Below are 12,484 nucleotides of genomic sequence, written 5' to 3'. Positions count from 1 at the left end.
CAACCGATCATCCTTGATCTGAAAAAATCCAAAATTTAAAATATCCCCAAATCTATAACGTTTTGAAGCCTGAAACTCAGAAAGTTAGAATCTGGAGCATTTCAGTTTGTACTGAAATGTACATGTACTGTGTGTGTGAACTTGACCCTTTGAGATGCATTCAGGGTTTTCTCTGTGCCTTTCTAGATAACTTGGGCTGGGAGAAAGTGGATCCAGCCATGAGGACAATGCATGGGTATTTTCTGGTTATTGTGTCTGGGTTTACCAGTTTTGCTTTTTAGCTTTATTCTTACCTTCTGAGTTTGAGTAGACCCTGTTGCTAAGCATATTTTATGTCTGAGAGGACAGGTGTCTCAAGAGTAGCATGTGCCCTGGTGTCCCATCAAGAACGTAGCACTGCTGAGTCGTGGCCCAGATGGCCTGACTCCACTGTGTCTGTAATGCTCTAGCTCTATTCTTGTTCCAGATTGTAAGTCATTGTAGCATCAGCAATAGTGACGATTCTGATAGGCCCTTTCCTTCCCTGGGGACTCAGGTACTGGTGGGAAGGGGAGGGTAGCCTAGATGTAAAGATATCAAGTGTTGCTTGGGGCACAGTGGTGTCTGGACAGAGGGAACTCTGTGGAAGCATGTCTAGGACCCAGCCATCTCCACACTCTGTTCCTCTAGGGTAAGGTGGGGAGGATGGGGTACTGTAAAGGTAAGGCAGTCTGGCATGCTTGGTGCCTTTCCTCCAAGTTCTAATTCTGAAGGTCTGGTGACCCAATTAGGGCCTGTCAGCCATTTGTCACAGTGCAGGGAGAAGGGGGGGGGGGGCTGCAGCATGGGAAGGGGACAGACCACAGTGTCACAGTGCAGGGAGAAGGGGGGGGCTGCAGCATGGGAAGGGGACAGACCACAGTGTCACAGTGCAGGGAGAAAGGGGGGGGGGCTGCAGCATGGGAAGCAGAGGGGACAGACCACAGTGTCACAGTGCAGGGAGAAAGGGGGGGCTGCAGCATGGGAAGGGGACAGACCACAGTGTCACAGTGCAGGGAGAAAGGGGGGGCTGCAGCATGGGAAGAGAACAGACCACAGTGTCACAGTGCAGGGAGAAGGGGGGGGGGGCTGCAGCATGGGAAGGGGACAGACCACAGTGCAGAAAGGCCTGGACATAGTTGTTTTATTCCAGAAGCGGGACCTCCCTGCATCTGCCCCTCAGGAAGCCCTGTGCTGTGCTAATGGAAATGCTAATACTCAAGTCAGGTGTCCCAGGCAGAGATCCTTCCTCTGTCATTCCTTCCCTGTCAACCTTGTTGGAATGAATGTTATCTGGTTTAGATCGGTCTTTGAGAGAGCACTGCTTCCTCTCTTTGTTCTAGGCCCCTGACTCCACTCGTCCCTTTTAACCACAAAGTCATTGTGTAGACCAGGCTGGCCTTGAACTCACAGAAATCCCCCTGCCTCTGCTGGGGTTAAAGGAGTGTGCTGCCACCACCCTGCCAAAGGTTTTTTGTTTTGTTTTTAAGATAGGGTCTATATGCTGTTCTGGTTTCTGGCGGACCTGGGATTCACTGTGTAGACCAGGCTGGCCTCTAACTCAGGAGGATCCACCCGCTCTGCCTCCTGGGTGCTGGATTTCAAGGCGTGAGACCATCCCAGGAAAGAAAGGAAGCAGTGGCGTGGGCTGTCCACCAGTGGGCAGCTCGTGTGGGAACGTTACGGTAGTTGAGGCTGCTGTGGACCTTTCACCCCCGTGCTTCAGAAATTGTTCCCAGCACACAGCAGAGTGGTGTGGGCCCTGCAGACCACAGTAGCCTCATCAGACCTTGGGATGGGCGGGTAGCTCTTTGATGAAAGTTTGGTCTGCCTGCTCTCAAGGGTCTGGAGAGGGAACTCAGTCTTGCTTCCTCAAGGCCACCACTGGGAGCCTCTTTTTGACTTGAATCGGACAACAAAACCTTTCACAACATGAAGTGGGCTTGAAAGAAGCTTGGTTGCTTCTGCACCGAGTGCTGAGGATCTGTTGGGATGATGCCTTATCCCTAGTGGTGTGGTGTGTCGGTGTGTCAGTGGCAGAGCATGCTTGGAATTGTTGGGAAGGCTGTAGGAACTCTAGTGTGTGCCTAGTGTGCCCAGAAGCTGACCAGAGTCTGCCCTTTTCAGTCTCTCTCTGCAGCCTTTTGTCTACCCGGTCTGCACCCCTGAAGGTGTCGTCTTCGATTTGCTGTGAGTTTCCTCTTGAATTTTTACATTTCTTTTTATTTGTGGGGTGTGTGTGTGTGTGTGTGTGTGTGTGTGTGTGTGTGTGTGTGTGCCCTAGTATGTAGTGTTTGTGTGTGTACAGTTGTGTTCAGGTGCATGTGTGTGTGGAGGCCAGAGGTGGACCTCAGGGGTCTTTCTCTGTTGTTCTCCACCTTATGTTTTTGAGACAGGACCTTGTCAGTGAACTTGGGACTTGCTGTTTCACTAGACTGGGTGACCGGCAAGCCCCCAGGGTCTGCCCTGCTAAAGTTATAGACGTGTGCTGTCTTGTCTGGCTTTTACATGGGCCTTGTGCTTGCACAGAAAGTTCTTTACCCACTGAGTTGTCCCCAGCACTGTCTTTAATTTGATTTAACAAATACTGCAGATTGTTGACACCTATTAGAGAAGAGATGTTGAGTTTGTGGTTCCAAGCAGGGACAGTCTTGTCCATAGAAACCTCATGAGGTGTAGGCGAGCCTCTAGGAATTGAGAGGGACAGCCAGGTCTTCAGAGACATGGCAGAAGTGCTCTGTGGCCTCTGGCAGGCAGTATTAGCTGGCAGATGCTGTTGCCACTACTTGGGATGGAGATGAGTCCTTCTACCCCATGTGTTAGTTCTTGATGTGGAACAGCGATGTGCTGGATATTCTCTGCGTGAGGAAGCAGGGCTGTAAAGAAGGTGTCTAGTTCCCAGCATTGTAGTCTGAAGCATTATGCCCTATTTTATGTTCCAACATATGTTACCTTTGTTTTGTATTTCAAGTTTGTTTTTAGATTCTAAAATATTTTCTAAAATTTAGAAGAAATGTAAAATACTTGAATAGAACATTTTACCATAAAAAGAACTCACTGTTCAGGATCATCACTATGAATGTTTATGCCTTCTGGGCCCTGTACACAGATTTTTTTTGGGGTGGGGTTCTCACTGTCTTGCCCTGGCTGGCGTTGAATTCCTGGGCTCAAGTGATTTCCTGCCTTCCTCTCGTAAGTAGCTGGGCTTACACAGTGGGTGGCCCACCACCATGCGTGGCTGCAAGTAAAATTTTTGATGCTGACCTAGTATTTTGCTGTATAGACAGGCTAACATTTGTTTGCCCCTTTGCCTAGTTAAAGTTCTTTTTTACATGCAACTGCAGTCAAACTCCTGCAAACGCTAAGTGGAGCTCAGTGGGAAAGCACAGTCCATGCGCACAGGTGTGTCACTGAATGTATGGAAACACGTGTTCCACGCGTGCAGCCTGCCCTGCACTCGGCTGGAGCAGCCCTGAGGCTCGGGCCTTGTCACTGGCAGCACCTCCTGGTGACACTCTTTTTAAGATTGATTTTCACTTTATGTGTGTGGATGTTCTGCCTGCATGTCTGTCTGTGCACCACATCTGTGAAGTACTGTAGGAGCTGGGGGAGGACATTGGATTCTCTGGATCTGGAGTTACAGAGAGTTATTGCTGTGTCCCGTGGGTGCTGGGAGCTTGGGTCCTCTGCAAGAGCACCACGTGCCCTTAACTGCTGAGCCATCTCTCCAGCCCCCTAGTGACCCTTTCTGTTCTCTCTCATCAGGAACATTGTTCCATGGCTTAAGAAGTACGGGACCAATCCCAGCAATGGAGAGGTAGGTGGCCCTGCAGGTACTTGTTGCCATGGAGCTGTGCCCTGCCTTGACTTTGTCTTCGCAGTTTTTCTGTCCTTAGTGGGGAACTGTTCACGGGGCCTGGAATGACAGTCCTCGCTCTCTGTGCACACATGTGCATGGACAGTTGGCCCTCTGTTTGCAGATTCTGTGTTCTTGCATTTAATCAACCGTGCTCAAAAAGAAGTATTTGTGGAAAAATTTTATCTGTATTAATATCTATACATATTTTCTTGTCATTGTTTCCTAAACAGTATCAGATAATAATTACTTGTGTAGCATTTATATTATAATAGGTAGCAGTCAGTCTAGAAATGGTTTAAAGTTGGTGAGAGGGTACACATAGGTTCACTCAAATGCTACATCATTTGAGACTGGAGTATTTGTGGAGTCTTGGTACAAGTCTCCTGTGAATGTACACCATTGTACATCTTTGTTTGCTTGAGACAGGGTCTTGTTCTCTAGCCCAGGCTGTCTTCTCACTACAGGAGTCCTGTCTTAGCCTCCATGCCTGGGTGTCTATGCTTTCTCTTGAGTTTGATCAGAGTGGGTGGCTCATCTGTATCTTGCTTTGTGTGCTTTGCAAAGTGCTGGCGAGTCTCAAGGGTGTCAGTAGAGAAGGCACAGCCTTTTCTGTGAGACTGTCTGTCTTTTAGAAAGGATGGGTTTTTTACTTGTTAGTATTCGTGCGAGTATGTAGGTGTATCTGTGGGTGCACATGCTCTGGTACAGGGTCAGAGCACAGCTTGTGGAAGTCAGTTCCCACCATGCAGGTTCTAACTCAGAGTGTCAGGGTTGGTGGCAAGTGACTTCACCCACTGAGTCACCATTGTTCTTGTGTCTGTCTTTGTGGCTGAGCCGTACTGAATCCTCTGTCATTTGCCATTCGCAGCAGAAGTGCAGAAATAGCCCCATGCACATTTTCTTGAGCACACAGGAGTATTCTAGGACTGCAGAGTCAGGAGAAGGTGCATTGTCAATTTCCATAGCTACTGGCCAACTGCCCTTCAAAACTGTTATACATTTTAAACTTCTAGCCACACTGTGCAGAAGAAAATGCTTCTTGACAATTCTGGGTATCATCAGGGTTCTTTTTGTTTTTGTTTTTTGAGATAGGGTTTCTCTGTGTAGCCCTGACTGTCCTGGATCTCACTCTGTAGACCAGGCTGGCCTCCAACTCAGAAATTTGCCTGCCTCTGCCTCCTGAGTGCTGGGATTAAAGGCATGCATTAAAGGATTAAAGGCATTTTTTTTTTTTGTTGTTTTTCTGTTTTTTTTAAACGGGCAAAAAGAAAATCATGCTTGCCTTTAATCCTAACACTTGAGAAGCAGAGGCAGGTAGATTTCTGTAAGTTCAAGGCCAACCTGGTCTACAGAGTGAGTTCCAGGAGAGCCAGGGCTACATAGAGAAATCCTGTCTTAAAAACAAAAAGAAACAAAGTTGTATTCATATCACCCAACATGGGGATGGGGCAGACAGATCCGCTGTGTGTCACTGAAATGACCCAGAGAGGGCTGGTGAGGAAAGAGGGAGGCTAGGTGGCTGAGGAAGGCTCTTAGGAGCTGCTGTTATGCTCAGTCCTGAGGAGGAGACATGATAGCATTAGATGCCATATTGGGGAACCTTGATGGTCCTGGACTTAATCTGGTGGGTTGGAAGCCCAGGCAGGGTCATGACCTGACCTGTATTGAGGAGAGCTCTGGTTTTGTCAGGAAGGTACTCTTAGGAGCCTGTTGGACCAGGGGAGATCAGCCAGGGATCATACATTTGTCTGGGTGAGAGGTGCTGTGTGCACTTGGACCAGGCTGAAGGCAGAGGAAAGGAGAGACCTTACAGACTGGGCCAGTGGGATGGTTAAGGTGTTGAGTCCTGTCCTTAGGGCAGTAGGGATCTCAGCAGTCACCTAGTGCTGTGACGTCTTGGGGACTGGTCACAGTTCAGAGCTTCCTGAGTTGTCACTGTCCTGATCAGCAATAAAGGCCCGTGGGACCTGGTAATCAGTCAAGGCTCAGCATCTGATGCCAGGCCCTTTCCTTAGGTCGTGCCAGTGCGACCCCATCCTAACTTGGTGTTTGAAGTAAGGTTTCTGGGGCTTGTAAACTTTGGGGGAACATTTTTTTTTTCTATCATCAGCTTGACACAGTACAAATTCTTATCTTAATAGTGAAATGTTTCATTGAGGCTTGCTCAGTGATTGAGTAAAACCAAAACTTATTATAAGCCACAGTCATCCTAGGGTCCCCCCTGCTATGTAGCCTCCCTGGATCTGTGGGTTGCAGTCTGATTGTTCTTTGCTTTATATCTAGTATCCACTTATGAGTGAGTACATACCATGTTTGTTCTTCTGGGTTTGGGTTTCCTTACTCAGGATGATATTTTCTAGTTCCATCCATTTGCCTGCAAATTTCATGCTGTCATTGTTTTTCTCTGCTGAGTAGTACTCCATTGTGTAAATGTACCACATTCTCTTAATCCATTCTTCAGTTGATGGGCATCTAGGTTGTTTCCACGTTCTGGCTATTACAAATAGTGCTGCTATGAACATAGTTGAGCATGTATCTTTGTGGTATGATTGAGCATTCCTTGGGTATATGCCCAAGAGTGGTATGGCTGGGTCTTGAGGTAGATCGATTCCCAATTTTCTGAGAAACCGCCATACTGATTTCCACAGTGATTGTACAAGCTTGCACTCCCACCAACAGTGGAGGAGTGTGGGGGAACATTTTCAATCTAGATCTAGGGAGCTGTCAATGTAGTTAGTCTGGTGACTCTGCCTTTCCTGTTAGAGCAGATGATGCTGCTCCTCCACTTCTCTGCCTGGGACAGGAGATCCCTTGGCAAAGGAGACCCTTTGGGTTGGGGTGCAGCTCAGTAATAGAGCCCTTAGCTAGCTTACAGAAGGCCTTGGCGTCCATTTTCTAGCATCCCCCTTCCCCCCAAAACATCCACATATACAAAATCAAGCAAAAGAAAATAAAAGTCTTTAAGACACTAACCTACTGGGTGGCAGGAAGCTGGCTGCTGTCTTTCTGGCCCTGGTGACAGTCTGGGACTGGTGCAGGCCCAGGGATTCTTCCCAGTGTAGATGGTGTGCTGCTGCCCGCTTTCCCTGTTGCTGAGGAGAGGGGCTGTGTACACACAGGTGTCTTAGACTGCTTCCAGAGCCTGTGTGCTTGCTCTTGGGCTGCTTGGGGAGGAGTGGCCTTACCTCCAAAGTCATCTGCTCTCCTTCCTTGGTGTTTCTCACTTGGAAATGTGACCAGCTTCTTCTGCTGACAGCCAGGAAGCTCCGGGACCTTTTCCCGAGGCCCCATGCTGGGAGGATAGCCTTTTCTGGTTTCCTTATTACAAGATCCCTGCTGCCTGACTGTGCTTGTGGTTGGTTGTTCTCTGCCTTCCTGAGGCTGTGACTACCTACAGGTGTCAAACTGGCTCCCCGCTGCAGCCCTGCCCTTTGCCGTCTTGTTAGCGACCCTGTGGTCCTCTGGTGTCTTGTCTACAGTTGTCCCCGTGACTTCAGCCTCTGTCCTGGTGGACACTGTTATTCAGTTACGCTTGGGTGCTTTTGTTATTTTTGCATTCCGTGTTACAGATGCTCTTGTGGTATCAAATCTTGTTAGTTGCTCTGCTCTGCAGCTGCCAGACTACATAGAGCAGTTACTTCGGACATGGTCAGAAGCTGGGCCGCCTCCTTTCTTCTGGGACTCCTAGAGGGTGTGTTCTGTTGGAGCACTCCTAGTCTGTGGGCATGTCCACTCCTTTTCTGCTGAACACACCCCACCACTGAGCTACATCACCAGTTTTTCCACCTTTAGTGTTTTGTTTCCTTTTAAAAAATATTTGTACCACACTGTAAGCAGAATGCCTGGGTACGCTGACTGGCTTTATTTGTTACATTTATTCATTTTGTGTATGTGTGTGCGTATGTGCATGTGGGCCTACAGTATGTGTAAAGGTCAGGGGACAATTCGTGGGATTTATTTCTCTCCTTCCTCTATGTAGGTCCTGCTGGGCTCAGTGACAAGCACCTTGACCAGCTGAGGCATTTCTCTGGCTTCCCTACTAGTTTTAGGAATATTCATTTTGTTTTTGTTTTTATTTTATTTATTACCATTATTACTAGAGAGAGAGAATATAATGTGAGTGTTGCTGTGCCACACATGTGGCCAGAGGACAACATTCAGGAGTTTTTTCTTCCCTCTGCGGTGGTAAGCCATCTCAATGGCCCTGCACTCACACATTAAATGGTGTGCTTACCATAAATATGTTCAGAGTGGTGGTCCCGCATGCCTTTATTTAATCCCAGTGCTCGGGAGGCAGAGGCCAGCCTGGTTTTCAGAGTGAGTTCCAGGACAGGCTCCAAAGCTACTCAGAGAAACCCTGTCTTGGAAAACCAAAACAAACAAACAAACAAAAAAGATGTTCAGACAAGGTGCTGGAGAGGTGGCTCAGAGGTTAAGAGCATTGGCTGCTCTTCCAGAGGTCCTGAGTTCGATTCCCAGCAACCACATGGTGGCTCACAACCATCTGTAAAGAGATCTGCTGCCCTCTTCTGGCCTGCAGGGATACATGCAGGCAGAAGAACACTGTGCATATAATAAATAAATAAATCTTTTAAAAAAAAAAAAGATGTTCAGACAAGGCCTGGATATGGAGCTCAGTGGTAGAGCACACATTTAGCATATATGAGGTCCTGAGTTTGGTACCTGGCACCAAAAAGAAAAGTTCAGACATTGTGGAAATACACGCCAGTCTTTATTCCACAGCCTCATCCTTTGTCGGATTTAGTGGTTTACAAATCTGGGATCCGCTTACAGCCTGGGTTTACAGATTACATCTGTGCAAGTACGAAGGCTTGCCGTTCTACAGCCTGCAGGAGTCCTGGCTGTGTCTTGGAGTCTTCCCAGAGAGATTCCCTAGTGAGCTGCAGACAGTCAGTTGGGCAGATCTTTCTGTCTGTCCCTGTTGCTCCCGATTTGACAGCCTTCATGTTATTTCTCCTCTTATTCATTCTTGTTAATTGTTTGTCTTCCAGAAACTTGATGGGAAGTCCCTGATCAAGCTGAACTTTGCAAAGAACAGTGAAGGTGAGAGTCCCTGTTGTAGGCTGTCCCCAGACTCCCCATCCCCTGCTCTCACCAACTTCCTGTCTACAATCAGGCATCCTTCTCTTCTCTTGTGGTCGGGGGCTGAACCTGCAGCTCCACACATGCTAAACAAGGGCTCTGCCTGAGTCACATCCCCAGCTTCATTCCTTCCTGACCCTTGCTTTTGATTTCCCAGGTGTCCCATGACTTCTCAAAGGTTCAGGTAGTTTGAGTAGGATAGGTGGCTCCCACAAAGGCTGTTAGGCTGCTGTGAGCTGCTGGTGCCATCGTTGGGCCTCGTGCATGGCTGTTCTTGGCTCTAGGTGGAAGTTGCTCAGACTGAGGCCCAGGGTGGCCAGCCCAACTGGTTGTGGGTGTTTGGGAGGCATTTCCAGTCTGCTTTTGAGTCGACTGTCAGTTACCAACCCTCCTTCAGACCTCTGCCCCCTGGGGCCTTCTGCTCTGAGTCCCTCTGTGGTCTCTGGTTGCCGATGCAGACGATACAGCTACAGTTGCCCTGTCCTGCCCTGTCCTGCCCTGTCCTGGGGTCTGGTCTTGTTCTGAGAGGGTCTTTGTGGTTTTGGGTTAGGGGTCTCCTTTCATTCTGATGTAAGGACCACAGTTGAGGCTGCTGTCAGTGCTCACGGGGGTGTGTTTTTCAGGGAAATGTTGCAAGCATAGAGAAAATGGGCTTTCTTTCTTCATTGTCTGGCCTATAGCAGCCCTGGGTTCATAGGTCATATGTGTCTGTTACAGAGCAGATCTTCCTGGATTATCTGCCTGGAAATGTGCAGAGAACAAGCAGGTGGGGTGAGGAGGTGTGTGTGTGTGTGTGTGTGTGTGTGTCCCCCTGTGTCCATCCTTGAGTGAGAAGAGCTTTTGTTGGTGGGGGAGGAATCTAGGCAGGAGAGGAGTAGGGCATCAGATGTCCTGTTTTAGACAGAAGTAGAGGAAGGAAGCGGCCAGCAGGATACCCACTGAGGGCAGCAGACAGGGTCTGAGAGGAAGCTGTGTGAAGATAGGGGAAGAACATTCTAGGCAGAGGGGTCAGGCACATCAAAGGCAGTCCTGTGCTCGAAGGTGTCCATATATGGCAAGGGCAGGTGGCTTAGGCTGTGAGGACTGGGAGTAGGAGGCAGGTCAGTGCTGCTGAGCTAGGGAGACCGTCAGAGAGACACTGACTAGAGCTGCAGTATTGGGCCTCATAGTTTTTGGCAGTGCTGGGAGGTAGGGCTTTACATGCTGTGCAAGCCCTCTACTGATGAGCTAGCCTTGGTGTTGTCGTCCCTCCCTCCCCACCCACGCTCCTTTTTTTTTTTTTTAGGTAAAGTCCAGATTGGCTGCAAACTCACTTTGTAGCTGAGGCTGGCCTTGAATTCCTGATCCTTCTCCTCAGACTCGCAAGTGCTGGGATTTTAGGCACATACTACCTTGACCAAGTCTACTTTGGTTTGATTTGAAATTTCAGACCCATGAAAATAGAGATCATTAGTGAGACATTTCCACCCTTGCCACTCAGCAGCCCTGGCTCCTTAGAGCCTGCTGGGTTTATCTGGGCTTCCACTTGGCAGTCCCACGGTGGTGCTTGAGGCAGATCCCAGACATGGTGTCATTTCCCACTTCATCATTTTGCTATGTAGCTCTAAAAAAGAAAGACTTAGGGCTCAGTGAGGTGGCTCAGAGGGTAAAGGCACTTGCTACCAAGCCTGACAACCTGAGTTCCATCTGCAGGGTTTATGGTGGAAGGAGCAAACTGACTTCTCAAGTCATTCTTTGACTGTCACACTTGTAGTGTGACATGTACACACCCTGTCCCCTCCCCCAGACACAAAGTTAATGAATAAAAATATAATACAGAGCTGGTGGTTGCATGGTCCCAGCCCTCAGGAGGCAGAGGCAGGTGGATCTCTTGAGTTCAAGGCCAGCCTGGTCTACAGAGCGAGTTCCCAGGAAGCCAGGGCTACACAGAGAAAGCCTGTCTAGAAAAATCAAAACAAACAAACTCCAAAAACGTAGTACACTAGTTAAAAGATAATGACTTACATCTTCATAATGGTATTATGATGCTTAGGAATTGCGTGGTTGTCAAATATACACATGGTCGTTAAATTTCCATTGTGTGTGTGTGTGTGTGTGTGTGATTTCTTTTTAGAAGTCAGTCTATCCAGATGTGGGGACATGTCTATTTGTCCTCTCCTCCACCCCCATGCATCTGCTGGGACTCACTAGACAAGCCCCTGCTGGATGTGAGATCATCTCTTGGGGCAGGAGGATGGGCAGGCTGGCTAGCTGGCATGTGTTACAGAGAGCTAGGTAAGGAAGGCCAGGAGATAAAGGGAAGGGTGGGTACTGGGGGTCTGAGGTAGAAAGCAGTGGTAACAGGGTCTCTAGAAAGTAAGCCATGTGCTGTGTGGCATGGCTGTAAGGAAGGTGGGTCAGCTGAGCCAGTCTGGAGGCTAACAGACTGCTCTAGTGAAGGAGGGCGAGGGCTGGTTCCTGTGCAGTGAGTAGGATTGTGAACTGTGGGACGGAGCTTGGGCGGCTGTTATTGCCCTGGTTCCCAGGTCTTGGTAGCTGGCCTTAAGGTTCTGCCTCCTTCCCTTCTCTGACCCCTACTGGTGTCCCCCACCCCAGGGTTTCTCTGGGTAGCCTTGGCTGTCCTGGATCTCGCTTTGTAGACCAGGCTGGCCTTGAACTCAGAGATCCGCCCGCCTCTGCCTCCCAAGTGCTGGGATTAAAGGTGTGCTCCACCACCGCCCGTCCTTCCCTCTCCCTCCTCCCTCCCCTCCTCTCTCTCTCTTGTGGTACTGGGGTTGAATGCAGAAGTTAGCACATGCTAGGCAAACGCACTGCCACTGAGCCTCCTTTTTAAAAGTTTACTTTGAGACAAAAGTCTTTTTTTAAATAATTTATTTATTTTTGTGTGCATTGGTGTTTTGCCTGCATGTATGTCTGTGTGAGGGTGTCAGGTCTTAAGAGTTACAGACAGTTGTGAGCTGCCCTGTGGTGCTGGGACTTGAACCCGGGTCCTCTGGAAGAGCAGTTAGTGCTCTTAACCACGGAGCCATCTCTCCAACCGAGACCCTGAGACCTGTTAAATTGTCCAGCTGGCCTTGTACTCTGTTCTTCTGCCTCAGCCTCCTGAGTAGCTGGGGCTATAAATAAATAGTATCACAATTGCTTAATCAGAGCTCTTGAGGGCCACTAGCCCTGTGCGTGCTTTCTTTCTAGGGCAGTACCACTGTCCAGTGCTGTACTCTGTGTTCACTGACAACACCCATATTGTGGCCATCAGGACAACTGGCAATGTCTACACCTATGAGGTAGGCCCCATTGTAGTGAGTGGGACTGATCAATGTGGGGCCTTAAAATGTGCTTTCGGGATAGTCCAAAAGCCTGCCTGAGTGCTGGAGGTGAACCAGGAACAGGGAGCATGCCTGTCTTCATGGGCTTTATAGCCCCCAGCACAAGGCATCATATCTGGTTAGGTAGCCACCTTGCTTTATGAGGGTTTAAAATAAAGATCTGGTGACTTCAGCTGGG

The 12,484-nt window shown here is 48.8% G+C and overlaps 1 protein-coding gene across 1 annotated transcript in view; it reads left to right on the top strand.

Moving 5' to 3' along the window:
- The window catches only part of Ppil2 (peptidylprolyl isomerase like 2), a 28,816-nt gene that overhangs the window by 3,993 nt on the left and 12,339 nt on the right, over positions 1-12,484 (top strand). The window contains exons 4-7 of the mRNA XM_059276980.1: positions 2,146-2,208; positions 3,784-3,835; positions 8,890-8,941; positions 12,173-12,264. Of these exons, the coding sequence (XP_059132963.1) occupies positions 2,146-2,208; positions 3,784-3,835; positions 8,890-8,941; positions 12,173-12,264 (259 nt within the window). The remainder of the gene's footprint in view (positions 1-2,145; positions 2,209-3,783; positions 3,836-8,889; positions 8,942-12,172; positions 12,265-12,484) is intronic.

This window comes from Peromyscus eremicus, chromosome 12, assembly GCF_949786415.1.
Source record: "Peromyscus eremicus chromosome 12, PerEre_H2_v1, whole genome shotgun sequence".
NCBI lineage: Eukaryota > Metazoa > Chordata > Mammalia > Rodentia > Cricetidae > Peromyscus > Peromyscus eremicus.
This window is presented reverse-complemented; position numbering and strand designations above follow the sequence as displayed.